General features: G+C 47.2%; 1 protein-coding gene across 1 annotated transcript in view; it reads right to left on the bottom strand.

Moving 5' to 3' along the window:
• LOC142492446 (serine protease 55-like) overlaps positions 1-24,625 on the bottom strand; it is a 27,171-nt gene extending 2,546 nt beyond the window's left edge. The window contains exons 1-4 of the mRNA XM_075595083.1: positions 23,660-24,625; positions 17,783-18,027; positions 8,996-9,132; positions 6,403-6,596 (exon numbers count right to left, since the gene is read on the bottom strand). Coding sequence (XP_075451198.1) covers positions 6,403-6,596; positions 8,996-9,132; positions 17,783-18,027; positions 23,660-23,913 — 830 coding nt within the window. The 5' untranslated portion in view covers positions 23,914-24,625. The remainder of the gene's footprint in view (positions 1-6,402; positions 6,597-8,995; positions 9,133-17,782; positions 18,028-23,659) is intronic.
• Between the last annotated feature and the right edge of the window lie 1,064 nt (positions 24,626-25,689).

Genomic DNA, 25,689 nt, shown 5'->3' with positions numbered 1-25,689 from the left:
TGCTGTTTCCCTCGGGTTGGGGGGAAGGGTGTTACATTATTTATTTTCAAGTTGCAATAATGTGAGAGTTGAGGTGATACTCAGTAGTTACATTTGTGTTTGACTTCAAGACAGTGCGTAATCGCTGTGACAGACAATAGTCGCCATTTTTCCTTGCCGGTGCCTCGACTGTCAGTGTAAAATAAGCTTATTTATTGGCTCGTATAATTCCACACAATAGTATGAGAATTAAATTGGCCAGACACTATCATTTTTAATTAAAGTTTTATAATACTAGCACAATTTGATGACAAAATCCCCAAATTAATGGTGTCTCAAATGTAGTTTTGCCCGTGTTTCATTCTGTTATGAATCTTTGTCCTGTTACTGCAGGTTTAATCGCTCATCCCACAACGTGGCATAAAATATAGCGTTTTCCTACTAAATTAATCATTCCCTCCCAGTAGTAAACAGATTCATGGTACCTAAATCATCATGGTCAAGGGTACCTCCCAAACATATACATATCACATGCAATAGGCCCCTGTAACACTGAGGGTGAAATAGATTGCCTACTATTTGCCAGGGAGTAGTTTTTATTAGTGTTGTACCAGGTAGTGTTTAAAAAAAACAAAAAACGGGTAACAGGTACCCAGCCAAAATCAATGGTTCTACCCGGCCGGGTACCCGATGGCCCGGTTTGGCACTTACCTGTAGGGTGGCGGCGACATCTAGGAACAGCAGCAGCGGTCCTGTGGCGGTGGCAACATCGGATGTGTCTTCAGCCGGCGGGGAGCTGCAGGAATCCCTTCCACAGCACCGGAGCAGGTAAAACAGTGTGTCTGTGTGAGCCGCCGGGGAACCACGTCACCGGAGCAGGAGACGGAGCGTTCCTATTGGACAGCCGGCTTCTCAGTTGCCGGGTCCGGGTAATGTCCGGGTAGCTGGAAATGTGCCGGGGTAATTCCGGGTACTCGGTACACCCCTAGTTTTTATATTATGATGACTAAATATATTTGCAGCACATGACCTCACTACGATTTGTACAGTACAAAACATGAAGTATTTTAATAAACAAGTGTGCTTTCGGTCTCCCATTGTTCTCTGGTTATAGGAAAGGTACATGAAGACCCTTGGAGCGTGCCCATTCAGATAGCATTTGGGTGCCTGTTATTTAAATGTAAGCAGTTAGAGCAAGTTTATTCCATCCTGAGAAAACAAAATGCATGTCCTAAAGTACTTTATTGCATTGGCCTGGAACAAAATGTAACCTTTTATGACAGAACCCCACCCAAGGCAGAACTTAAAACACATTTAACAAGAAGGTTAACCCCTTGGTTGCCACACTGTATACAAAATGTAACCTTTACATGACTTTATCATGGTAGGTAAAGTTAGTGATCTATTTGCCGCACTATTCAAAGTAAGTCTCGTTACAAGTGTAGCCCTGATAGGTTTTGGGCTATAGGTCTGCCTTCCACCTGGCAGTAATGCCTAGTAAGGATAGGTTTGCCAGGAGTAATCATGGGTTTTCCCCACTCATTGCAGTGCATTGAGTCAGAGAAGGTAGTGTAATCATGCCTGGTGTCCAATCAGAGGCACAGGGGTGGTTACTACTGGATCTGTATTTAAGGCACTGCACTTCCTGTATTTAGGAGTTGCCTCTACCGTGAGAGAGGCTGGTCTACCCGAGTGCAGTGTGCAGGGCTCTGTACACTGTGGGCCCTCCCTTAGGGGAGCGGTGGGAGACTGTACCTCTTGTCCTCTTGTCCCACCAGGGGATAAGGGGAGAGCTGGGACTGCTCCTGGTGCCCTTTGGCTGGGAGTGATGTTAATTAGATAAGTTATGTTGCAATTGGGGTTAAATTGATGCAGACAGTTGATATCGGTATCATCATAATCACCCGTAATTGAAACATGACCTAGTTTTTCTGCCTTTTCCATTAGTACAAGTAGTTTGCTTCCGCAGTCTCACAGAGAAGAGTATAAACAGAAGTGACACATATAAGAGATAAAAAGCCATTATCACAGAGCAGGGTTGTGTGTAAGAAGTGCAGGTTGATAAAGAGTTTTTCCCAAAGCCATACAGAACTATCACAGGGTTTGTAACATCAATTGCGATTCTTTATCACTTCTTCTACATTTAAGCAATGGAAGTGTTGATTAAGATTCATATTATCATTTACAGTAGCCACAACGTGCCATGTTCTGCAGTGAAGTAATATACAATAAATAACAATATCATTACAGAAACAAAACCTAGTACAGTGAAGAAAAGTCTCTGCTCTAGGAAAGCCGTGAGAAAGACCAAAGTCGATGGTTAGTGAAAAGAGCTTTGAAACAGCGGAGGGGAATAGGGTTATCAATATTCAATAGGGATATTAAAGTCCATTAAAGGGGGAGTAGGGATGTCAGAGGAGAGGAAGTACAATAACATAAAGTAACACACAAAAAGAAAAAAGAGGCAGATATCATCAACTTTCATGTAAGGAAAATGAGCGTAAAAGGGGTAGTGGACGTGACTTAAAAATGTGTTACGAGGAGACCGTAGGATGCCCCCACCATTTGTTACGTAACCCATTGGGTGGGGGGATCGTGGATGGGAGAGGGTAAAGGGTTGGATTGGGAGTTGTCAGGGTTCTGCTCGCCACAAACCAGGGTCGGACCGCGTGGCTGAGGTAGGGTTGTAAAAGCACCGACCTGAGACCGCGCAGGCTGATCCGGATTGCGCAGTTCGTTGTCATACGTAGCAGGATCAGGGAAGGAGAAGACAGCGTCGTCGTTGCACAAGCCAGGGTCAGGACAGGAGACATCAGGATAAACATTGTTCAGGCAAGAGTTCGGCAACAGGTAGTCAGGAGAGCCCCGCTTCAGCTTAGGAGCGCGGGGTTGGCCTCTGCGCGAGCGACGACCATGGCCCATGGAACAGGTCACAGGAGATGGTAGGCAGACCAGAGTAGCACACCGCTTTGCTGCACAGGTGCACCAGTGCTGCAGTGCAAGAGTCCTGAGCGGGCTGGGGAATCCTCTGTAACAGCGCAGGAACCAGGACACGACCTCTCTAGATTAGGGAAAGAGTAGGCCCCAGGAACCAGGAAGCTGTAGATACACAGGGAAACCTCCGCTTCAGTGCAGGAATCCAGGAGGCTGAAGGACGCAGGGACGAAACCTCTGCTTCAGCACAGGAGAACAGGAAGCTGAAGGACGCAGGACGGAACCTCCGCTTCAGCACAGGAGAACAAGCGGGAGCTTGAAGGAAGCTGAAGGACGCAGGGCGGAACCTCCGCTTCAGCACAGGAGAACAAGCGGGAGCTTGAAGGAAGCTGAAGGACGCAGGGCGGAACCTCCGCTTCAGCACAGGAGAACAAGCGGGAGCTTGAAGGAAGCTGAAGGACGCAGGGCGGGACCTACGCTTCAGCACAGGAGAACAAGCGGAAGCTTGTGGCAGAACAGGTAGTGACATCCGGTAAGGACTATGCTCGGCAGGGAGCATTGTGGGAAGACAGTACTTAAAGGCCAGCGGGCCAATCCCCGGAGGGGGTGTGAAGATACTGCTCCAATGAGTGAATCCAAGGCTGGATTGCAGTGATAAATTGCACAGCTGCAGTAGATACCAGAGGGAGTGTGTATTGCTTTGGTTAGTGAATCCAGGCTGCAGCAAACATCAGGAGAGGTGCTCCAGAACCGCACCGGTCTGCAAGGTGAGGCAAACCATAAACCGCGGAGCGGGTTCCTTACAGTACCCCCCCCTTCACGCGAGACCTCCGGGCGAACATGAGCACTCATAGAGTTGGGGGACCGGGAATTATTGATGAACCGTCTAGGATTGGGGGTAGAGTCGTGGTCCAGAGACTCGTGGTTAGTCCTTAGTGTACCCCCACCCCCCGGTGAGAACTGCGACCAGACAGTACCATCCATGGGTCTTGGGGACATCGAGTTGTTCCTAAAGTTCTTTAGATGGAAAGAGGATCCGTAAATGAGCAGTTCCTTGGTGAGTACTGTTCTAGAATATGAGAGTGGTGGAAGAGACAACATTGGTACATGGCTCGCCCTGCAAAATGACTTGGAAATCCAGGGCTGTGAAGAACCAGAGGGTTCCAGAGCAGAAAGGGCAGAAGAACCCCTACAGGAAGCCCAGTCTTTAATAAAGGAGCCAGAAACTAGGATAAGCGGCCTTGATAGTTGATCGAATACGCCAGGAGGAACTTCGGGACAGAAAAAGTCTTGGCTGACCACTGCATGTTGGAATTTGCGCGGAACTTTTCCTCCAGAAGTCTCCCAGGTAATGGTTAATGAGGGTATGGGCTGGGTGGAAGCATCTCCCGGTATTGGTATGGAAGGTGGCAAGGCAAGCAGTAAACCAGGTATAGAGACCGAAATCTTGGGATACATACAGAGTATCTCCAACTGCGAGGAAATAACAGAAGCAACCGAAGGTTCCGAGGGAAAAAAACATGGTTTAGCAGGGGCAGAGAAGCAAACAATAGTGGAGCTCTCAAATACTGGGAAATCCTCAGTGGGAGATAGTATTGTCAGGGAATCAGGAATAGGACTTGGGATTTTCCTATCAGGAGCTTGAGAAAAAGGCAGAGCCAGGGTAGTGGCGGGAGGGAAGCTAACATCAGAAGCTGAAGTCTGTACCTCAGTGACAGGGACCAGAGAGACAACAAGCGGCAAGTGGGAACCCTGGAAACTCTTAATGACAGACACCTTAGGAGCACAGAGAGTCTTATCTGAAACTGCAAGAGCCCTAACCACAGGGGTACTTAACCTGACAAAAACATGAATAGGTGTGTTTTCTAGTGCAAAATTTCTGATCACATGACTCCTAACAGGTAGTGAGGGTGTCTGGGTTTGATTAGTGAAAAAATCAGATGTATTGATAAGTGACTTAGAATCAATTACTGAGGTTCTAGATTTGCTGGACATGAGAGAAAAAATACCCTTTAAGACAAGAGCTTTAATTTCTTCCCAGAGTAACCCAATGGTTGCTGGGGCAAATTTAGACACAGTACTGAGGGACTGAGTTTCAGCAAAGGCAGGACAGCTAAATAGCTCAGATTTAAACCCCAGGACTTGTAATATAAGCATGATGGTCTCAGACAGTACAAAGGGAGTGACCCCAGATATGCTGATCTCTGGAGGATTAACCTGGAGAGAGAACACAGGGGAACCCTCAGCCAGAATAACCATCGTAGGAAGAAATTCAGAATCTGAAGGAGAATCACTACCTCTCAGAGTCTCAAAACCAGTAAGACACAATTCAGCGAAAAAGGAAACAGTGTGCAGGCTTTTTACTAATCTATATAAAAAAGCGTCACTTTTGGGAAAAAAAAACGTGCGTCAGCAAACATTCCTGGGAACACAATATGAACCCCAGGAGGAACATACAGACTACTGTATGCTTTTAACCCTAAGCTTAAAGAGGAGGAGAACTCAGACAGTACACAGGGGTTAATCATAACTGTACTGGTCTCTGAAGTAGGTATTTGGTAAGGAATGTCTGGGAAACCAGAAATTACTGCAGATTCCATAATGTGGGGACTATGCGCTGAAGCAGGGATCACCGCTCTCTGGGCGACAGGCTGGTTCAGTGAAATACCCGGGAGAAGGAACTCTGCGACCAAGCTTAGGGAAAAACCTGACTCCTGAATACATTTAACAGGAACCAGAACTTTAGCCGAAGTCTCCGGAGGCGAAACTGCGGAAACTTGAGCTGAAGCAGGGGATTTATAGCAAAGAATATCTAAGGACTCCGTACGGTTATGGGAATCCCTCAATGCAACCTCTGCTGTCTGACTTGTGGATTCATTCTCTGAGGCTAAAACGAAGGCATTAACTTGGAGGCAGCAAGAATTTACAGGGGTTAATGCAGACAGTGCCTGAGAGTAAAACACAGGAAATTTTTTCTCTGTATTAGGAGAGACAAGGAATCTCTCCTCTGGAACTAGGGGCGTGACCGTGGCTGGCAGAGAACAGGGAATTATCAAAGGAGACTCAGAGAGCTGCCCCTCAGGGGTTAATACAGAAATGACCCTGGGAACAGAACTTAGGGATTCTTTCTCTGATGGGGAAAGCACACAGGACTGCCTAGCAGAGGTTAAAGCTGGAAAACCCTCAAGACCTAGAGAGAGGGATTCAGAGCTAGAAATAGGAGAACTAAGGGACTAATTCTCTGATACTGGAACCTTAATGTTGGTTAGCGAAACACATGTATACTCCAGGGGAGCTTCACAGACCTGATTGGCAGGGGTTAATGTAGACGTATCATTGGAGTCAAGGAACCCGGGCATACAATCAGGGCTAGGAACCGTGGCAGTTACAACGTTAGGAGAAATTGCTAATGGGTCCGTTTGATCATCTCCCGGAGAGGGAGATACGTCCCCCGGTTTAGCGACAGGACTGGCAGCAGAGGGGAACTGCCAAATGGCGGCGTAGGCGGCCAGGAGGCGATCCTGTTTTAACAGGCGAATGTCCAATGCCAAGGAAAGTAAATGCAGCGTATCCTGAGCGAGAGCCACCATGACGAAAGGGTCCCCTTGTACTACGTGAATGTCCAATGACAAAGCCAAGGCACTGAGAGTCATACGGGCGTTGGCCCGTTTCACAGAATTCACCTTATCCCAGGGAGAAGGGGAATCAGGGGAGAGGACACAAGTGGCAAAATACTGTTTTAAGTCTCTGAGGCAGGAAGCCTTACTAATGAGATCATTACGGCATTTCTTTTGCAAAGGAGTTAAACCATCAAACATACATGGATCCTCCATTAGGGGTAGGATATCGCACAGATACCAGTCTTGATACTGGGACTGGTCCATAGGTCGGGACAGGATTTCAGAGAAAAACGTACCAACCCTCACCTCAGCGGGGTCCGAGTTTGTGGGGCCTGGCATACTGTCAGGGTTCTGCTCGCCACAAACCAGGGTCGGACCGCGTGGCTGAGGTAGGGTTGTAAAAGCACCGACCTGAGACCGCGCAGGCTGATCCGGATTGCGCAGTTCGTTGTCATACGTAGCAGGATCAGGGAAGGAGAAGACAGCGTCGTCGTTGCACAAGCCAGGGTCAGGACAGGAGACATCAGGATAAACATTGTTCAGGCAAGAGTTCGGCAACAGGTAGTAAGGAGAGCCCCGCTTCAGCTTAGGAGCGCGGGGTTGGCCTCTGCGCGAGCGACGACCATGGCCCATGGTACTGGTCACAGGAGATGGTAGGCAGACCAGAGTAGCACACCGCTTTGCTGCACGGGTGCACCAGTGCTACAGCGCAAGAGTCCTGAGTGGGCTGGGGAATCCTCTGTAACAGCGCAGGAACCAGGACACGACCTCTCTAGATTAGGGAAAGAGTAGGCCCCAGGAACCAGGAAGCTGTAGATACACAGGGAAACCTCCGCTTCAGTGCAGGAATCCAGGAGGCTGAAGGACGCAGGGACGAAACCTCTGCTTCAGCACAGGAGAACAGGAAGCTGAAGGACGCAGGACGGAACCTCCGCTTCAGCACAGGAGAACAAGCGGGAGCTTGAAGGAAGCTGAAGAACGCAGGGCGGAACCTCCGCTTCAGCACAGGAGAACAAGCGGGAGCTTGAAGGAAGCTGAAGGACGCAGGGCGGAACCTCCGCTTCAGCACAGGAGAACAAGCGGGAGCTTGAAGGAAGCTGAAGGACGCAGGGCGGGACCTATGCTTCAGCACAGGAGAACAAGCGGAAGCTTGTGGCAGAACAGGTAGTGACATCCGGTAACGACTATGCTCGGCTGGGAGCATTGTGGGAAGACAGTACTTAAAGGCCAGCGGGCCAATCCCCGGAGGGGGTGTGAAGGTACTGCTCCAATGAGTGAATCCAAGGCTGGATTGCAGTGATAGATTGCACAGCTGCAGTAGATACCAGAGGGAGTGTGTATTGCTTTGGTTAGTGAATCCAGGCTGCAACAAACATCAGGAGAGGTGCTCCAGAACCGCACCGGTCTGCAAGGTGAGGCAAACCATAAACCGCGGAGCGGATTCCTTACAGGAGTTGAGGGAGAAAGAAGGGGGATTGTGAGGAAACACAAGTAAAATATTTCATTATTTACATGTGTAACCCTCTGTACGATGTAGGCAACACACTCACACTGCCCCCTGTCAGGTTCCTCTTCTTTGTGCCATAGACATGTGAATGATTATGGACATAGGATCAGCCAATCGCAAGGGCTGTGGGAGAAGTGGGACTAAGGAGAGAGGAGCCTATAAGAGGGGTTGGCAGGGCACGTGAGGGGAGATCTACACGTGGCTGATCGATCTCAGGACTGATTGCGAGTGACCTGGGGCCAGTCTATCTTCCGCTGAAGAGAGCGGAGATTGACTGGAGGGAGAACAGCAAATCATACAGGGAGACCGGAGTGAGAGCAGCGCGGAGAAACGAGTACTGTCGGAGGAGACCCTTAATAGCGTTCAGCTAAAGTGATACTGAAGCATTTTTCGAAGTACAGGCCTGGTACACTTATCCGCATTAATGAGCTCCAATGGCGTGCCGGCACCAACATACAGGCATTGATATCCAGGATTGGGTGGCCACAGCATTAGACACTGACATACACCCTCTCAACATTTAGGAGGCTTGTTATGTTGACGTGTTATGTAATTAATGCAGTGATTCCTTGTTAAGGATCACAAGGTACCGAAGTGTTCATCCATACCTACTATATAAATACAGTACAGTTATATTATAAACATCATTGTAGTTTGTCTCCCGTTGTCTGACCTAACGCTACGTGTGGCATATCACGCAGAACTAGAGCACTCAGGCCCTCACCTCAGCAGTGGGTATCAGTTTGGGGGCAGAATAAGGACGGGTTACACATGGACAATGCCGAGATATGGAGATGAGGGAAAATATAATACGTTAATATAGCAAGTTAAAAATGTAGATGCTTTGCAATGCATTGCGGTTACCTCTGATGGGGAACGTAATGCACGCAGCTGGCATACTAAAATGTCTGGAAAGGCCAGGCCTCCAAGAACCGTGTGATAGCGTTCCACTCACCTGGCATAAACGATTCCCTCCTTCTTCATAGCCAGCACAAAGAATGTTAGATGATACTTTGTTCATCTCTGCACACTTCTCACTGCTAAGGAGCTGCATCGCAACCTTCTTGAGGATGTTGGGTTCAACAGCATCAGCTATACATAGAAAGTTGTACTCCGTTATTATGCAACATTCCTTAGGTGATAAGTTATATTTGTAAGTATTTCTGTAATAAAACACATTCTTTTGTTGCTGCAGAATTCCTATAAAACGTGTCGTCTTACCTTGATCTAATACCAGATATATATGATACAAAAATTATACTGTGTATATATATATAATTTATAAATGCATGTATATAACTCCCTATCTTTTTCTGCTTCCTCATAATAAAACACATTTTTTTGACTCAGCATCACACCATACAGTATATACCTGTTCCAATAGGCGAATTGCTGATTTCACTAAAGTGACTGTAATTGATAAATTAACAACATGAGCCCAGACCAAAAAACTTTCTGCGTGTGCACAGAAAGTAATATTCCAGGTGAAATAACTAAACAAATGGAAAGATAGAGAGCGGTCTTAAGAAAATAAACCCTTTATGCAACACCCTGTAGCACTGCGGTAAGTTTTATTTCAATATTTCCAGCTGGGGGGGGGGGGGGGGGTTTGGGAGGGGAAGGGGGTTTACTAGACATGAGCAGAAAATAGAAAAATTAGTAGTGAACAAAAATGATTTTTATTGCAGCTTTGTCTTCAAAATCTAGTACTCTGATTTCTGTTCATCTTTAAAACAGATCAGCTGGGCACTTTTTCCCTGTCTGTGCAATTCCAAAGTGTCCCGTCTTTAAAGCTGCAGTTCAAGCAACATCCTGCATGTGTGTGTGTGTTTTTTTTGTTTTTTTTTAATAAATCAGTTCTGTACTATGAGAAAATACTAGTAGCATTTAAAAATGTTAATGTAGTCTAATGTACAGTAACAAGCATTTTTGTTTCTATAGCAACAAGTTACAAAGTCACATCCCCTTCCTCTTGTGAGACAGGCTTTGGCCCACCCCTTTTGCCCTCTCTCTAGCAGTGCACCAATTGTAACTAGTGCCTGGCTGGTCACATGATCTTCCCCACAGAACTTTGCATCTTGTGCCATCACGTGGCGTGAACGGAAGGCGGGGCCAGTCCCCGTGAGGTCATAGTACCTCTCCGTGCGCGCGCGTCCGTGCTGATGTCGGCGGAGGTTCTTGAGGTTGCAGGTAAGGAGGGAGAGCGCCGTGGGGGGCGCGTTCCCCGATTCCTTACACGCTGGTACTATAAGCGCAGCCTAAGCAGTGATAGAGTTTTGAGAGTAGCCAAAAAGCTGCATGCAAATTTGTGAAAAGATATAGACGTGTAGCCAGGTTACCTCTGCCCCGCGACCCCCCACCCCCCCTCGTTACCTCCGCTGCCGGGGGTCACTCGACAGATCCGCCGGCACTTCTGGAGGGTGGGGGTCGAGCAGGGAGTGCTCCGACGCCAGTGAGGCTCTGCGGGGCACCCAGCTAGCGGGGGCCGCCATTATGGATGCGCGCAGATGAGGCAGGGGAGCTGCGGCGGCCATTACAAAGTCGCGCATGCGCAGGGGAATCACGCACGCGACCCCAATGGGATAGAGGCCTCCACGGGACTACAATTCCCATGAGGCTAAGGGAACAAACCCCAGGTGCTCCAGGACAGCCAATAAGGCTCAAGGATTCTCGGCAAGAGGATTTAGATACATTTCACAGGCTCTGTGTATGGCAGTTGGAGCAGGCAGCCGGGTAGGTGAGGGTGCAGGGGAGCAGTAGCCCCGTGCACTAGGCCAGTCACCCCCCCCATAGGCCCCAGATAGCAATTACCCCTGCCCCAGTCTGTGGTTCTTTCAGGGACAGTCCTTAAGGAAGGAGATCTGCCCCTTTAGCTATTTGGTTGCTCTAAGGATACTCTGTGGCGCGCAGCCTGATTCCTGGGTCTGGGCTCAGACCCATATATATACATATAAAGACTACCTTCACAGAGACTCATATATATATAGAGAGACTATCTTTACGGAGGCCACGCAGTGACTGCGGCCTGCCGGCTGCAGACGGAGTCCCTTCAAGGTACAGACGGTACGGCGCATGGTGATATTATCCACGCCGGAATTCACCCCACGCGTAGGCGCGTAGGAGGACGTCTCATCGGATCAGGCGGATCCAAGTCAGTTGTCTTGCAGCCCCGTGGGCAGGAGCCTCGGGCAGGTACCTATAGTAGTGCACCAAACACGTCAAGGGATAGCGCTATCTCCAACACCTTGGGTGGGTTTGGACATAAGGGACATCAGGGAATTGGTGCCCAGCACCCAGGTACTTTGGAGGGGGAGATACCTATGTGGATGTGTGTATGAAGGGGAAGTTACATGTATGTTGGTTGTATGCTAATGGTTCTTATTATTCCGGTCAGTAAATACTGTTTATCCAATCACGTATGTATTGTATATGTGGGTTCTGATGAGGGCATACTCCCACCCCGTTGGGATCCCTCATCAGTGGAGGCGCTGCACCGAGTGTAAGTACACCCCAGGCTCCCAGTGGCAGAGGCTCAGGTCTTATGTTATCCTAACAGGTGAAAGCATTACCAGTAGTACCGTACCACAGGGGTACACCCGCTACAGACGTATGCTATTCAATAAAAAATAAAAATAACTGCGTTGCCAAGGTGGTCCAAGAGCCAGGCTACTTAAAATAACATGGCTGCATCTTCAATTAACACCAGTTTGTGACTGTCATTATGTAAACTAGGGCACACCTCTAATGTTTCATAGATAATGTCTACAGTAAATAAAAATACAATGTGTGGTGCATTTCCATGCGTTTCCCCATTGTCTCTTAGCAAACAGTGCTTCCACTGCAGCCAGGGATTCTGGGTAATTCACACTCACAGGGCCCTTCGGCTGGGTCCCTGCTGCAGCCGGCAACCAGACCCTTACCTTCTCCCTATCAGTGCCTCCTAGCTCCCTGGCCAGCAGGGGCTACAACAGGATGGAGTTCCCATGCAGCGACGCGTCACATGGTGCGCGCCAGGAAGCCAATCAGAAAGACTGATGGGTGGAGAGAAAGCTTATGCAAAAGCTGGTGAATGTACGACTGTAGCAAAAGTAGACAGCCTGCACACTGCTCCATGTGCAAAGTGTTCCACAGGCATTGCAAGTCCCCCTGGCAGAAAAGCAGCAAAGCACAGGGAAGTCCATACTCAACTCTTAAACTTATGAATTCATAAACTAATGTACCGAGCTGTCCTTTCCCATTATGAGCTGTGCTGTCATGTAATGTAGTCCCCTAACTTATTCCGTGGTCTACAGTATTGTCCTGCACCATTTTGCACCATGTTGTGAAACGTTTTCAGCCTTAACCGTTAAACTATGCACCTATGGGGTAGACTTTAGATTTTGGTCTGTGTCTTATATCTGATGGGTTGGGAAGTGCTGAGAAAACCTTATAATGCTGCGGCCAAGTTTATTTGAGCATTTGCCCGTTCTTGGCCGCAGCAGTAGCCTGGCGCGCGCCCGAGGGTGACGGGCGAGCGCCGAAGCAGCGGAAGAGCGCCCTCCGATCGGGGCGCTCTCCCTACCGCTGCCGGGTCCGCCGGGTCCCCCGGAACCCCCTGCCGCCGTCCCCCACATCGCGGGACACCAGGGCTCCCTCGGGGAGCCCCTGGACGCGCGTGCAGGGGGCGCAGGCTCCCGAAGACGCGTGACCGCGCGTCTATGACGCGCGGCACGCCGAGGGGCGGCCACTAGCAAGCCGGGAAATCTCCCGGCTTGCGGATCTGGCCGCACTGCAATTAAGTGTGTCGGCAGTGTAGGTTATGGTATGTGATGATTAACTATCTATTGGCCATTAGCTTTTAGCTACCTCCAGCTCCAGGCTGCATGTGGCAGAGAGAGGCAGAGAGAGACGGCCCCCTCCCCTGTCATGGCCGCGCCCACCCCGCCCGTTTTGGCCATGCCTCCCCCGCGCCGAAAAAAGGTACCTGCAGATCGCGATGAAGCGCCGTGCACGTGCCGCCAGGACGCAAGGCGGGTGTGCAGGGGCGTGCAGTGGGGCCTTGGCCTAACTGGGAGATTTTATACCTTGAAGGGAGGAACTATAAACCTCCCACAAGCTGCTCAATAAGCGGTTACAGGTGGATTGGCTAAATACATTAATCACACCCTAATAGTGGTGCCCACTGGAAGCGGGATGCTAGGGATTTAATTCGGCCCAACAGAAAATGTAAAAGAAATATATAATCGCCACACTTCTCCGTGTAAGGAGCATGCTGCTGGTGAAAGGATTGGCCATACATATGTGCAGAAACAGAAAGTGAATCCCTGCGCTTCTCCCATTGGGGTAGCAATAAATGGGGACATATACATAGTGAAAACTAAATCTGTAAGACAAAGGAAACTTTTGGTTACATCCTTTGATCAAATAATGACAAGCCTGCTAACCAACGTCAAGGCAAGTCTCAATAGCAGGTCCCTATGCTAAATGCATACAAATGTAAAATGAAATATACCCTGAAGGGGTTAATAAACTAAGCATAAGCTTATGTAACTTAGGGAGGGAGTTGTGTGGCTGTTTTTTCTCGTGGGCAGCGTGTTTGACAGGCCTGACTTAAAGGGTTTCAACAAAGTACAGGAGGGAACCACAAGCACAAGAGAAGTGCTAGAGCAAGCTTATTCTCTAAAGTTTGAGCTTGGCAGGTTCAACCGAAATGTGAGCAGGTACTCATTCGTGGAAATGGTGATGGTTTCATGGAATCAACTGAGGTGTTGGAAGCTTATACAGGAAGGGAATTAAAAAATGCTTGAATAGACAAAAAAAGCTAACCTAAATATAAAAGAAAGTCAAAGATCAAATAGGATCTGAGGTTTCTCTCCTATTTAGTATATCTGCCCCACTTAAGTGGGAAATGCAGGTTGCGTTTAAGTGTTAGGAAATTGTCCTCATGAATATTTTCTCATAGCGTGTTCCTTAAAGGAACTGAATTCCCATAAAGCAATATAAAGTGCTGAAATATGTATGAGTACAAGAAATTCACATTTCTTTCACCTATGTCACATTAAGAAATAATCAGTCTGGCAAATCTGTTGAACATTGATTTTTTTAGGGATGAGAAGAGCCAAGACCTCACTCTTCCATTTACTCCGAGCATTTGTTTGGCAGATAGCACGCTCATCAGAAAAACACACACAGGGCTTACAGCAGGGAAAATAGCCCGTGGGTTGGTTCTTGTTTTCTGGGGTCACAAATAAGCAGCAGGACAAAGAAATACATCTTAAAAAAAAGGTTTAAGGCCAACAGGAAAAGAAATCAGCATTTATTATATTGTATTACGGTAATACCGGCCTCCGCTTGAGAGGGCATCACAGTACTTTGCAGTCAGTTTGAGAACAACTGCAATTAATAATAGCATGTTCTTGTATAGCGCTGCTAGTTTTACATAGCGCTGTACAGAGACATTTTGCAGGCACAGGTCCCTGCCCCGTAGAGTTTACAATCTATGTTTTTGATGTCTGAAACACAGGGAGATAAAGTGACTTGCCCAAGGTCACAATGAGCCGACACTGGGAATTCAACCAGGTTCCCCTGCTTCACACTCAGTGCCAGTCAGAGTCGTTACTCACTGAGCCGCTCCTACAATTATTATTATTTTGCTACAGATGAGACAGACAGGAAAATCCAGAATAATTACTATTATAACGCACCAGCACTAAGATAAATCGAGTATATCCGGAGCTCTCAACTCTAGTCCTCAAGACCCCAAAACTGGTCAGGTTTCCAGGATATCCCTGCTTCAGCACAGGTGGCTCAGTCAAAGACTGAGCCACCTGTGCTGAAGCAGGGATATCCTGGAAACCTGATCTCTTGGGGGGTCTTGATGACTGGAGTTGTAAATATATATTTATATATATAAAAAAAACAAATACTCAATAACGTTCTGTGGCTAACAAATGCTTTTATTCCCTGCACCAGAAAAGGGATAGATTTGGCGTGCTGCAGACCACGCCAGTCGCAGCTGGGACGCAATCAGGGTAGGGTGTGTGTGCCAGAGACCCCATTAAGCCCCAGCTAGGCCCCGACTCCCCTCAGCTTGTGATTGCTGCTGGGACAGGCCATAGTTTAGGGACCCTGCCCCTGTTGCTTCAGAGTGAGGGATACAGACAGGAGCGGCTGCATCCTGTCCATAGGTGGTTTGGGACCAGATCACACGTCACATAGGGACTCAAAGGTGGCACAGTCCAGGCGGGATACCACCCAACATAGAGGTGGAGGCTTCACGGGTTACGGCAATAGATCCGTGGATCCCATCATCCTCTACAGCATCTGCGCGCCCTGGTGTGGACATAACCGTCTGGTACCCAACTCCTCACGTACACCAACAACACATTAGTGGGCAGCGCTGTACCACACATTGGGTGGGGGGATTGACCTCGTGGACACCGGGTTGGTTGGGTGCCCAAGGGCCCCACGTACTTTGGGGGACAGTAACTCCATCGGGAGGGGGTGGAGTATTAGAAGGTACGGCTGTGCGGGGCTTGGTGGGTAGGCTGTAACTATATTTAGCTACATATAGTGAAACTGTTCTGCTATACCAAGTGTGTATTCTTTATGTGACCTGTAACGGGGGAATTCCACACGCTAGAATCCCGTAAAGGTGGAGGCGCTACCGAGCACCACTCAGGTGCACCCCAGGTTCCCAGCAGCAGAGGCTCAGATCTCCTGGGCACCATCAGGTATTGCACCACACCAATACACCGTAGTCACACATCTCCCAAAGGGTGGGGGAAAGTGCGCTACATTTGGAGGTGCTGCTGAGAGCTCAGACCTGAGGTGCCCTACTCAGCCGTCTAACATTGTGAAGTTCTCAGAATCACCATGTTTACGCCAACGCAGCTGCAGGTCCATGACTGGGCCTTAGAGCTCCAAGAACCTCCGTGACATGTGGGAGGAGTCCCTGCTCTCTCCTCCATGTTCACTGTTCGCGACCAAGTACAAAGGTCCTCTGGCATGAGCCATGTCAGGATTATTAGCAGTATGACCACACTCGTCAAAAGAGTGTAGTGCTGCTAGCCACATAGCAAGAAATATACCCTGACGATGCACAACAGGTGATATACCTGCAAGAGACTTTACCACAAGGGTGCTCACTCATAGACCTTGGGCTAGCATCCCCTCAAACTACCCCCTCGCCGGCGGAACCCTCCACAAGGGTCTCCCCTCCAATCAAGGTCTTGCAATCTCGGGGAGTAGAGGACCATAAACGTGGCCACCAGCCCTCCGGCCAGACCTGACGTATCCCTACTCCGGGTATTGTTCACGTCCAATACCCGACAGGGAGCTACCACCTGGGCCGGGAGCCCACCACAGTCACCCCCCCCCTCACTCCTAGCCCCCAGGTGAGAAGTTGTTCCCTATCCCTGGGCCCGTAAACGGCAGTCGCTTAGCAAGTGGCGGCACAGTACTGGGCGTGACTCTACCACAGCTAGTGGAGGCACTCACTATGTCTTCACAGTCTCCAAATTACAGGAAGCTCAAGGCATTCTCCGGGATAGTGCCCACACCCTTAGGAGAAGAAGGGTTTGAGGCTTGGCGAGAACACGCTCTCCGTGTGCCAGACGAGTGGTCGTGCTCGGAAGCCGTCAAGCGACAGAGGCTGGTTGAGTGTCTCCGACCACCGGCCGCACAACTGGTACGCATGCATCGGGACACAGAAGGAGAAGTTACTGCTCACGAGTTAGTGGAACTGCTAACCGAATCCTACACAAGCGAAGACGATGAAGACGAGCTCATGGCTCAGTTCAAGGCTCTCCACCAGGGGGAGGAAGAGGAATTGTCCGCCTTCGTCCGCAGGCTCCAACTATCCCTGTGGACGCTTCTCTAAGAATATTGTTTCAGCTGCAGAAGTGGACCGGTACCATTTCAAGCAACTCCCTACCTCCTCACCCAAAAGCCCTTGTGATGCGAGCCGCTTCAGCTACCACAGTACCTCCCCGCTAGAAAAAGAAAAGAAAGCAGAAAGAAGGGAAATGGTACCAACTTTATTATTATTATTATTATTATTAATAATAAAAATAATAATACTAATAATAATAATAAGCTGAAAAAACTTCTAAGTTCCTTCTATAATATGCTATAAAGACCCTTATCTGTTCAAAAGAAGATTGTTGTACCACTCATTTGAATGGAGCGGACCTGTGAAATGGCCGTGCAGCTTATTGACTGGAGGGGCTATGTTCAGAGGTGCATCGTGGGAAATACTGTACCAAGATGATGCAATTTGCTCAAAAGCACGGAGCACGCATTTTCATTTGCACCAGTTTCTTTGAATCTTGACACTCTTGTTTCTTACATTCAGCCCCGATCGCTTAGGCGTAGAGCTAATCCTGGTAGAATTATTTGACACGAAGAAAAAACAAAAAACGGCAAAACTGCCCCGGCTACAAACGCAAATGCTAATTTATCTTATCACAATACTGCAGTGACCGTCTCCAGAGAAAAACTGCAGTGCAGGGGTGGTCAACTCCAGTCCTCAGGGGCCACCAGCAGGTCAGCTTTTCAGGATATCACTGCTTCAGCACAGGTGGCTCAATCAGTGGCTCAGTCTTCGACTGACCTGTTGGTGGCCCTTGAGGACTGGAGCCGGCCACCCCTGCTGCCGCACCATGATATATGGACGCCGAGTCAAGATGGCGCACCTTTTTGGAGCAGTTAGTTTGCCGCACTTGATACCGTATATGTCTATATGTGAGTAGAAAATCCTTACCTCCCCCCGTGAACCCCCATCCAGTCGCCCAGCAGTCTCTCCACTTGTCGAGGTCATTCTGCTTGGGCAGGCAGACGGGAGCGCTTTGTTTGTTGAGGCGGATGGCGGCTTTCACTTGGACCAGGGCTACGTCATTATTCATGTGCTTGTCGAATCCGGCGTGAGCGATGACCTGCTGTATCTTTCTTTTTTTCTCTTTTTGTTTCAAATCAGTTATCCCAACCACAATAGTTACATCGGTGAAACTGGTAGACAACAAAAAAACACATTACAAATATGATTAGAGCATATTCTCAAAATAATCTGTATACATGGTACGCACTCCAAACTCTTTGACACATAAAACCTAATCATCCTACACTTTCAGCGGTATGCGTGTGGGTCTGTGTGTAGCTCTGTACATGGTTACCGTAAGTGTGCCTGTGCACATGTATGTATCATTGTATGTAAAAATGACTGTGTGGGCAAATCTTTGCCATGTGTTTGTGTATCATTGTATATACCCGTGTGTCTGTGTGTAGAAGAAAGTATGTGTATCTGTGTTTGTGTGAATCAGTGTGTTAATGCATCTGCACCATGTATATACACGCTCCTGTATACACAGACACGATATATACAGTACAAATTCATGCATGTACATGCATGGACCTTTGTTCATACACAAACACGCATGGTTAGTTCAAAAGTACGGTACATATACAAAGACATAGGTCTCACCCACAGATAACATGACAGGCTGTTTTAAAGTAAAACTTTTTCGTGCAAAGACAGAGAGAGACCTTTTTCTTTAAAAAGAAATTGGAATTGTACATTTGTTAAAAAAATAAAAAATTCTCCCCCACTCATTCGTTCTTTTCCTCTATCTCTTCTCTCAATCTATCCTCTTCTATCTTTTATAAAAAAAAAATGTAAAAATTAAAAAGAGGTTGTATTAATCAAGTGTTTCATATTGAAGATTATATTACTACTATATGTAATGACATTTTGGTATGTAATATATATTCTGTACAACAATTTCTGTTTGTATATATTTTATAATTATATATTCCGTTATAATAGAAATATGTATGTATATGAAACTTTATTAAATCAAAAGATTATTAAAAAAATAAAAACAAAAACACATGGTACCATGTTTATTATTATTAATAATAAGCTGAAAAGACTTCTATGTCCCTTTTATAATATGCTATTTTTTTAGCATATATTTAATCACTTTCTGTAAATGTGTGCATGCGTACATATGTATGCAAACATAGTCCTCCAATCCTTATCAAAGGGGCATAAAAGGTGGCTACGGGTGTTCAAGAAAATGTATAGGGGCACTTCGGCGGATAGGTTCAACCACACCATGAAATCTTGAACAATATACCATGGCTGAAGTGGGGAAAGTGGTTGCCAATGAGGGCGGCATGGCAAGTAAGGTCTCAACCCCCAAATATGGAACACACCGAAAAGCAATGGTCCTCATTCTCCAGAGTCCGGATTATCCCTGGGCTTGGCAGCATTTAGAAAGAATGCACGATGGCAGAGGGTGCTAAGAATCCCCGGAGGATAAACAAAAACTTTCATCCTAATCTTAATCTGGCTACCTACAACTGCCGGACTCTCTCCAGTGAAGCCACACTGCAAGAACCGGAAGACCAGTTTGAAAAGATTAAATGGGATATTGTTGCCACAACAAAGTGGAAGATTTCTACCATGCAATAAATCAACTAAACATCAGCATGGGAGATTTCAATGCAATGATTGGTGCCCAGCAGAAAGATGAAGCATCAGTTGGTAAATATAGTATATAGTAAATATAGTTACGGCAATAGGAATAAACATGAAGACAGATTGGTAGAATTAGCAGAATGTGATAACTTCTACATCATGAATTAATTCCTTAAGAAGAATTCAAATACAAAAACTGTCAATGGAGTGGACCCATTGACACATGTTGACTACAGGTATATCCTAGCTAACAAAAAACATGTGATTGAAGACTGTAACTGAGTGATCACCGATTGGTTCGCTGCAAATTACATCTGAATGCAAAGATGGCAAGAAGAGAATGGTGTAAAAATAAGATAAAAACAGAATGGTGTAAAAATAAGATAAAAACAATCCTCAGAATAACAACAGAAAATGTCATCTAGAGCTAAAAAAAATCCCTTCCGCTTGCTCGAAAATGCATGGAGACCCTTTGCTAAAATGATATGGGGGAGCATGCGCTCGTGTATCACTGACGATACTTAGATATTTTAGATTGGTGCACAATAAGCTTCCTATGTGGGATCCCACATGTGATATCAGTAAAAATGTTAAAAAAAAAAAAAACAGCAGGTACTAAACATATCAAAAATATCTGAAGATTTATTGGAGCTTAAATACATTGTACGTGTTTCTGTCCCGGTTGGGACCATCATCAGGGATAAGAAATTGTGGAGAACCTATGAAAATTGCAGTTGAAAGTGTAGAAAAGAACTGGAGGAATCGTTAACAAAATACATTATAATAAAATATCAGATGAGAAAGAGCAGTTACTGAGGAAACACTCAAAAATAAAGTGATACCAAGACGCACGAAGAAGCATTGAATATGCAGAGCTACGCAAGACATGAGAGCGGCTTTAGCAGGGGCTCGCGCACGCTTCCACAGGCGTGCGGAGGAGACAGTCAGATTTAAATTTGCGCGCAAAAGGGAGCGGAGGGCAGGTCACGTGAGTGGTTCGCCCAATGAGGGCGAACCAGCTCTGTGACGTCACTGGCCCACCCCAGACATGCCCCCCGGATGGCGCACGGACTAAGGCCAGGGAAAGCACCCGCTTTCCCTCAGCCTCCGAGTGCCTCCGCATGGCTGAAGTCCCTATGGACTCAGCCTTAAGAAGTTTCGAGGCCCTTGGCCAAGTGTAAATTGAGGATCCCGCCCACAAAGGTCACATTTAAATACAAATAAATTATGTTTTTATTGAACAACATTCAAAACTTATTTATCTACATGTCTCTTTCTGTGTTTTTTTTCCAAAGTCACAAATAACATCAACAAATTCCATTTTTATGAAGTATATGTGATTCGATTATCATCGAGGAAAGCGCGTTCAATCTCAGTTGAAGCAGCAACTGCCGAGTTCGTTCTTAATATGTCTCAAAGTTGAAAAAGCTCTTTCGTCTTCGCAGTTTGTGGCAGTCACTGATAGGAAAATTAGTAATGCAATTTCAGTGTTGGGAAATGTTGAGTCCAGTTCGCATTCTTGTGCCGAGTCTTCTCACACCACACTCCATCATTTGATCTTCGAGATCATTAGTATGGTCGTGCAACTGGGCAAGGTCTCCTCTAATGTCCTTAGCAGCTCTCTGGACTGCAGCTTGGAAAGCATTCTTCAGCTTTGTGTATAGTTGAGATATGTCATCTTTTGTGCTTGGGGTTGGGCCCAGTATGAGCTCGGACTCTGAGTCGGCGGTGCCACGAGGGGAGCCGCCATCTTGGCTGCCTTTTTCCGGTGTGACCTATCTTCTGAAGTAGTGAGGGACGTCCAGCTTCACTGCTTTTTTCACTGTTCTCAGTGGTATTTTTGTGAGCCTGGAGATATTGCCAATGTACCTGGGTGGTCCAGAGAAGTTTTTCCCAAGCTTGGAAAGCATCAGTAGCTGTTTGATTTTTTTGTTTGTCCCTGAAGGATGATTCTGGCTGCTCTTTCCAATGAACTTTCAAACTCCACTAAATTATTTCTCCATCTCTTTTTAATGACGGAGCTTAGGCCACTGATTCTTCCATTTTCTGTACCTCTGTAATATAATAGATGTCCGCTTTTCCATTCAATGAGGCCTTCATCTTTTCTGCTAACTCCATGAAGGAAAACAGTAACACATTTAATCTTTTCAAGTTCGCCTTCCAGATCTTGCAGTGCTGCTTCACTGAAAAGAATCCAGTAGTTGTAGCCACATTAAGGTTTGAATAAATACTTTTGTAACATTTCCCCCCTCCCCCACCCCAACCTCAGATAGGGTCCTCTAGGGCAGCGGTGCGCAATCTGTGGGGCGCGACCCCCAGGGGGGGCGCGAGACTGCCGACGGGGGGCGCGGGGTTTACAGAGGCCCCGCGCGCTTCCCGAAGGCACTTAAATTAAGTGCCGGGGGAGCTGCAGGGCCTCTGTAAACCATACTTACCCGTGGCTCCGGGGGCTTCCTCCCGGCGTCGCCATGGCAACGCGGCATCAAAATGACGCTGCGAGGTCATGTGACGTCACGTTGCTATGGCAACGTGACGTCATTACGCCGGTGCGAGGGTAAGTTGGGGTTGGGGGGGGCGCGGGAGTGAGGGGACAGCGGGCAGGGGGGCGCAGGGAAAAAAGTTTGCGCCCCCTGCTCTAGGGGAACTAACTCTCCCGTTACATGTGTGTGTGTGGTGCGTACCTACTGGCAACAGGAGGACCTGAGTCTCCCACGGTGACATTGGGGACAACAGGACAGGTTTCTGGGGTTGTGCCTTGGTTCTCATCAAAGGTGCAGAGCCTCCATCTTCTGCAGGCCCCAGGGATATGGGTGGAATCCCTACAGTAGAATACCTTCCAGGGATGAGATATTCCAGTCTCACACACTGTCTCTTTAAATCAGGACTCTTTACTCGCCTCCTCAAACAGCAGCAATCATGGACAGTGTATACTGCCAGCTGTTCTCCTTCAGGATGTCCGCCTGACTCCACTCTGGGCCTTGGGCACCCAGAGTGGGTCTAGCTCTTCCCCCACCCCCTATGCACGGTGGGAGGTATTTGGTCCACCTATGTCCCTATAGTCTAACAGCTACACTCCTCTCACTAGCTAACTCACACTCTGAACTTGTCCTTCTCCTTGTCCTTCTAAATAGGAAATGACCTGCCCTAAGTAGCTTCTGCAGGCACCGCCCCTGTGTATCTTGATTGGACACAGGGTCAGGTGACCTACCTTCACTGTCTCAGTGCAATGTCTGAAGCAGGGAAAATCCATGATTACTCCTGGCAACTTGCCCTTAAACAGGAATTACTGCCAGGAGGAGAGCAGAAATATAGCCCAAACCACACAGGGCTACACTTTTGTTTAACCTCCGGGGATTCTTAGCACCCTCTGCCTTCATCCCAAACACTGTCAAGTCCAGGGAAAATCTGGCCTCTGGAGAATGAGGGCCATTACTTTTCGATGTGTTCCATATTTGGGGGTTGAGGCCTAACTTGCCATGCCGGCCTCATTTGCATGTTGGCAAGTACCTTTCCCAATTTAGCCGGGTATATTGTTCAAGCTTTCATAGTATGGTTAATCTACCAGCACAAGTGCCACTATACATCTTCTTGTACACCTATTGCCACCTTCCCACCACTTTGAGGCCGTGAGATAAGGATTTGATCAAAGTCACATATTGTGCCTTAACCCAACACCAAAATCATCATCTGAATGAAATGTTATAGGCAAAACCAAAGCACTAGACCAACAAAGCACCTCGTTGCAGATCTGCAGTAGTAGATATTATTACTCACACTGGCACGTTGCAGTGGAGCGTACACAGTGCGTCCGCAGGGAAAGTGTCCATTGTTTTAAATCAGCCGTATACAGGTGCGGGGCCAATGAACTATATCACCCACGCCAGCATGCCAGTGGAAGTAATAACAACTGCTACATCTGTATATAAAGCATCCCATGCGATTACTGTATATTTTGGAATTTTTGAACTAGAGAAATGTAACTATTGCTTTAAATAAACAGGTTTTGTAACTGCATCCGATGCAATAATAGTGCGTATACCTATTTATTTTAGATTTTGATCATGGTGACCACCTGGGTAGAGAGGATTACAACTTATTCCCTAAGGGGAGTTTTGACTTCAAGATAATGACTAAGGAGGTAAGCAGAGAATCCACACTCACTCGTTCAGATTTAGAAAGCAGTGGGCCGCGGTTAAAATCCACCAGTTGTTCAGAATGGATCCTCCACAGAAATGACTGTTCCGATTCTGGATGCTGACTTGCCATGGAAACTCACCCACATTGACATCACCGCCGCCAACTGTTCCCGATGCTTGTGATGTGTCATAAAGGGGTCTCGTCCCACACTCTAGGAAAATAATACCGATATTACAATGTTGTACACTTGTAGCGTATGTTATTTGATTTCTATACATAACAAAACAGGCAGTGAAAAAGGATTGTTGTAAAAAGTGTTTAGCAGACAGGGAGCAGTTACTGTATACGATGTACTGCTAACAGGGAGAAGGAGCGGCGCAGTGAGTAAAGACACTGACTGGCACTGAGTTCGAAGGGGGAACCTGGTTCAATTGACTGGAGTTGGCCACCCCTGTATTAACCAGTGACATTAACAAAAGCTCAACAGTGGCCACCTGACAGCGACCAAAGTATCATTGATACACTGACATGAACATACTGTATGTACTGTAGTTACAAATGGTTCTCTCTATAGAACAGGAAAGCAATGATTCTTGGAGCTCGATACTATAGGTAGGGCCAGGTTTAATACACAGTAATTCCAATAAATAGACTGTAAGGTACTGTACCTTAACACTGTCAGGATGGCCCTTAGTCTCGCCTTGTAAGAAGACTAGAGAAGTATCACTAGGGAAGGATTATAGTGAGACCCATTGAGATATTTCTAACAAGTGCTCTAAGCTTTTGTCGTTATGAAAGTTCCCCCATTTCCTTTCATTCTTAAAAGGTACTGTACTCACCTCCATTAATATGCCTCACAGATGTAATAAGAAGGCCCATAAGAAAAAACATTCTGTCTACCATGCACGATCCTTTAGTGCTGGAAAAGACTGCACAGTATTGCAGAGAAATGTGTTAGGCATAGCACCCAACCCTAACCCCAACCCCAACTGTGCAGTCTACACTAAGCAGGTGTACTGTGATGACATCATAATGTACAGCATGCACAGATAATACTGTATGTGACATCACCAAATTATTTACTTATATTGCACTTAAAATATGTTCTTTACTATGGCATATAAAATAAATATGCTGTATATCACACTGCAATAGTGTACAGTATAAAAGCAACAGTTTGGAAAGGCAAACATATTAATAATGTTAGTCTTTGGTATAGTTAATTAGTTTTCTTGTACATAATAGACATTAACCCCTTCAGCACCCATTGGTGTCCACTCCTACAATGTCTTTTCTCACTCGGTTTTTGATATGCCAAATACAATTTGGGCTTTCAGCAAAGAATGTGGTGCTTTATTGTGTGAAACATTCAAGCACAGCTCCACAATTCTACTGTATTAAAGTAATTACTATTCACCCCAAAAGTCACCACATCAGTATATATGTATTTGTATGTGTGTATATCCCTTGCTGCAGTGGGAGCACTGTATGTTAGGTGATAATGGCGAAATGCAGCGCTGCAGACCTGTCTATGACATGTGAATGTGCTCACAAGTAATATTTTTATATCATATATCTATATATAATAAAATTGAAATTTGTGAAGTTAGTGCTAGATGTGGTGAATCTGATTGGTCCTCAGCCTCTGGCCAATCAGATTGGTGGCTCTATGACGTCACCCAACTGCCACTCTCTTCTTCTCCTCACCCGCTGCTCACCTTCCCCCTCGGCCTCACCCAACTGACACACACACACACCTCTTCACCCAGCTCACCCCGCCGGCTCCCCCCCCATCACCCCTCCAGCTCACCTCCCCCCAGGGAATCCACCAGGCTCACCTGAGACCCGGCCAGCAGAAGCATGTGGGTAGTGTCGCTGCCGACACAGCTCCGCGTGGGGGGAGGAGAACCGCCGCCACCTCCAGCCGCCTCTCCCTCACCATACCACATCTAGCTTCTCAACACTGAAGTGGTTAAGCGTCGTGGGACAGGCAGTGGGCTGGGCAGCCCCCGGAAGGACCCTCCTCCTCCTGCTGCTCCTGGTAAAATGGTGGC

This window comes from Ascaphus truei, chromosome 4 (genome assembly GCF_040206685.1).
Source record: "Ascaphus truei isolate aAscTru1 chromosome 4, aAscTru1.hap1, whole genome shotgun sequence".
Classification (NCBI taxonomy): Eukaryota; Metazoa; Chordata; class Amphibia; order Anura; family Ascaphidae; genus Ascaphus; species Ascaphus truei.
The sequence above is the reverse complement of the archived record's forward strand: the minus strand, read 5'-3'. Positions and strand labels throughout refer to the sequence as shown.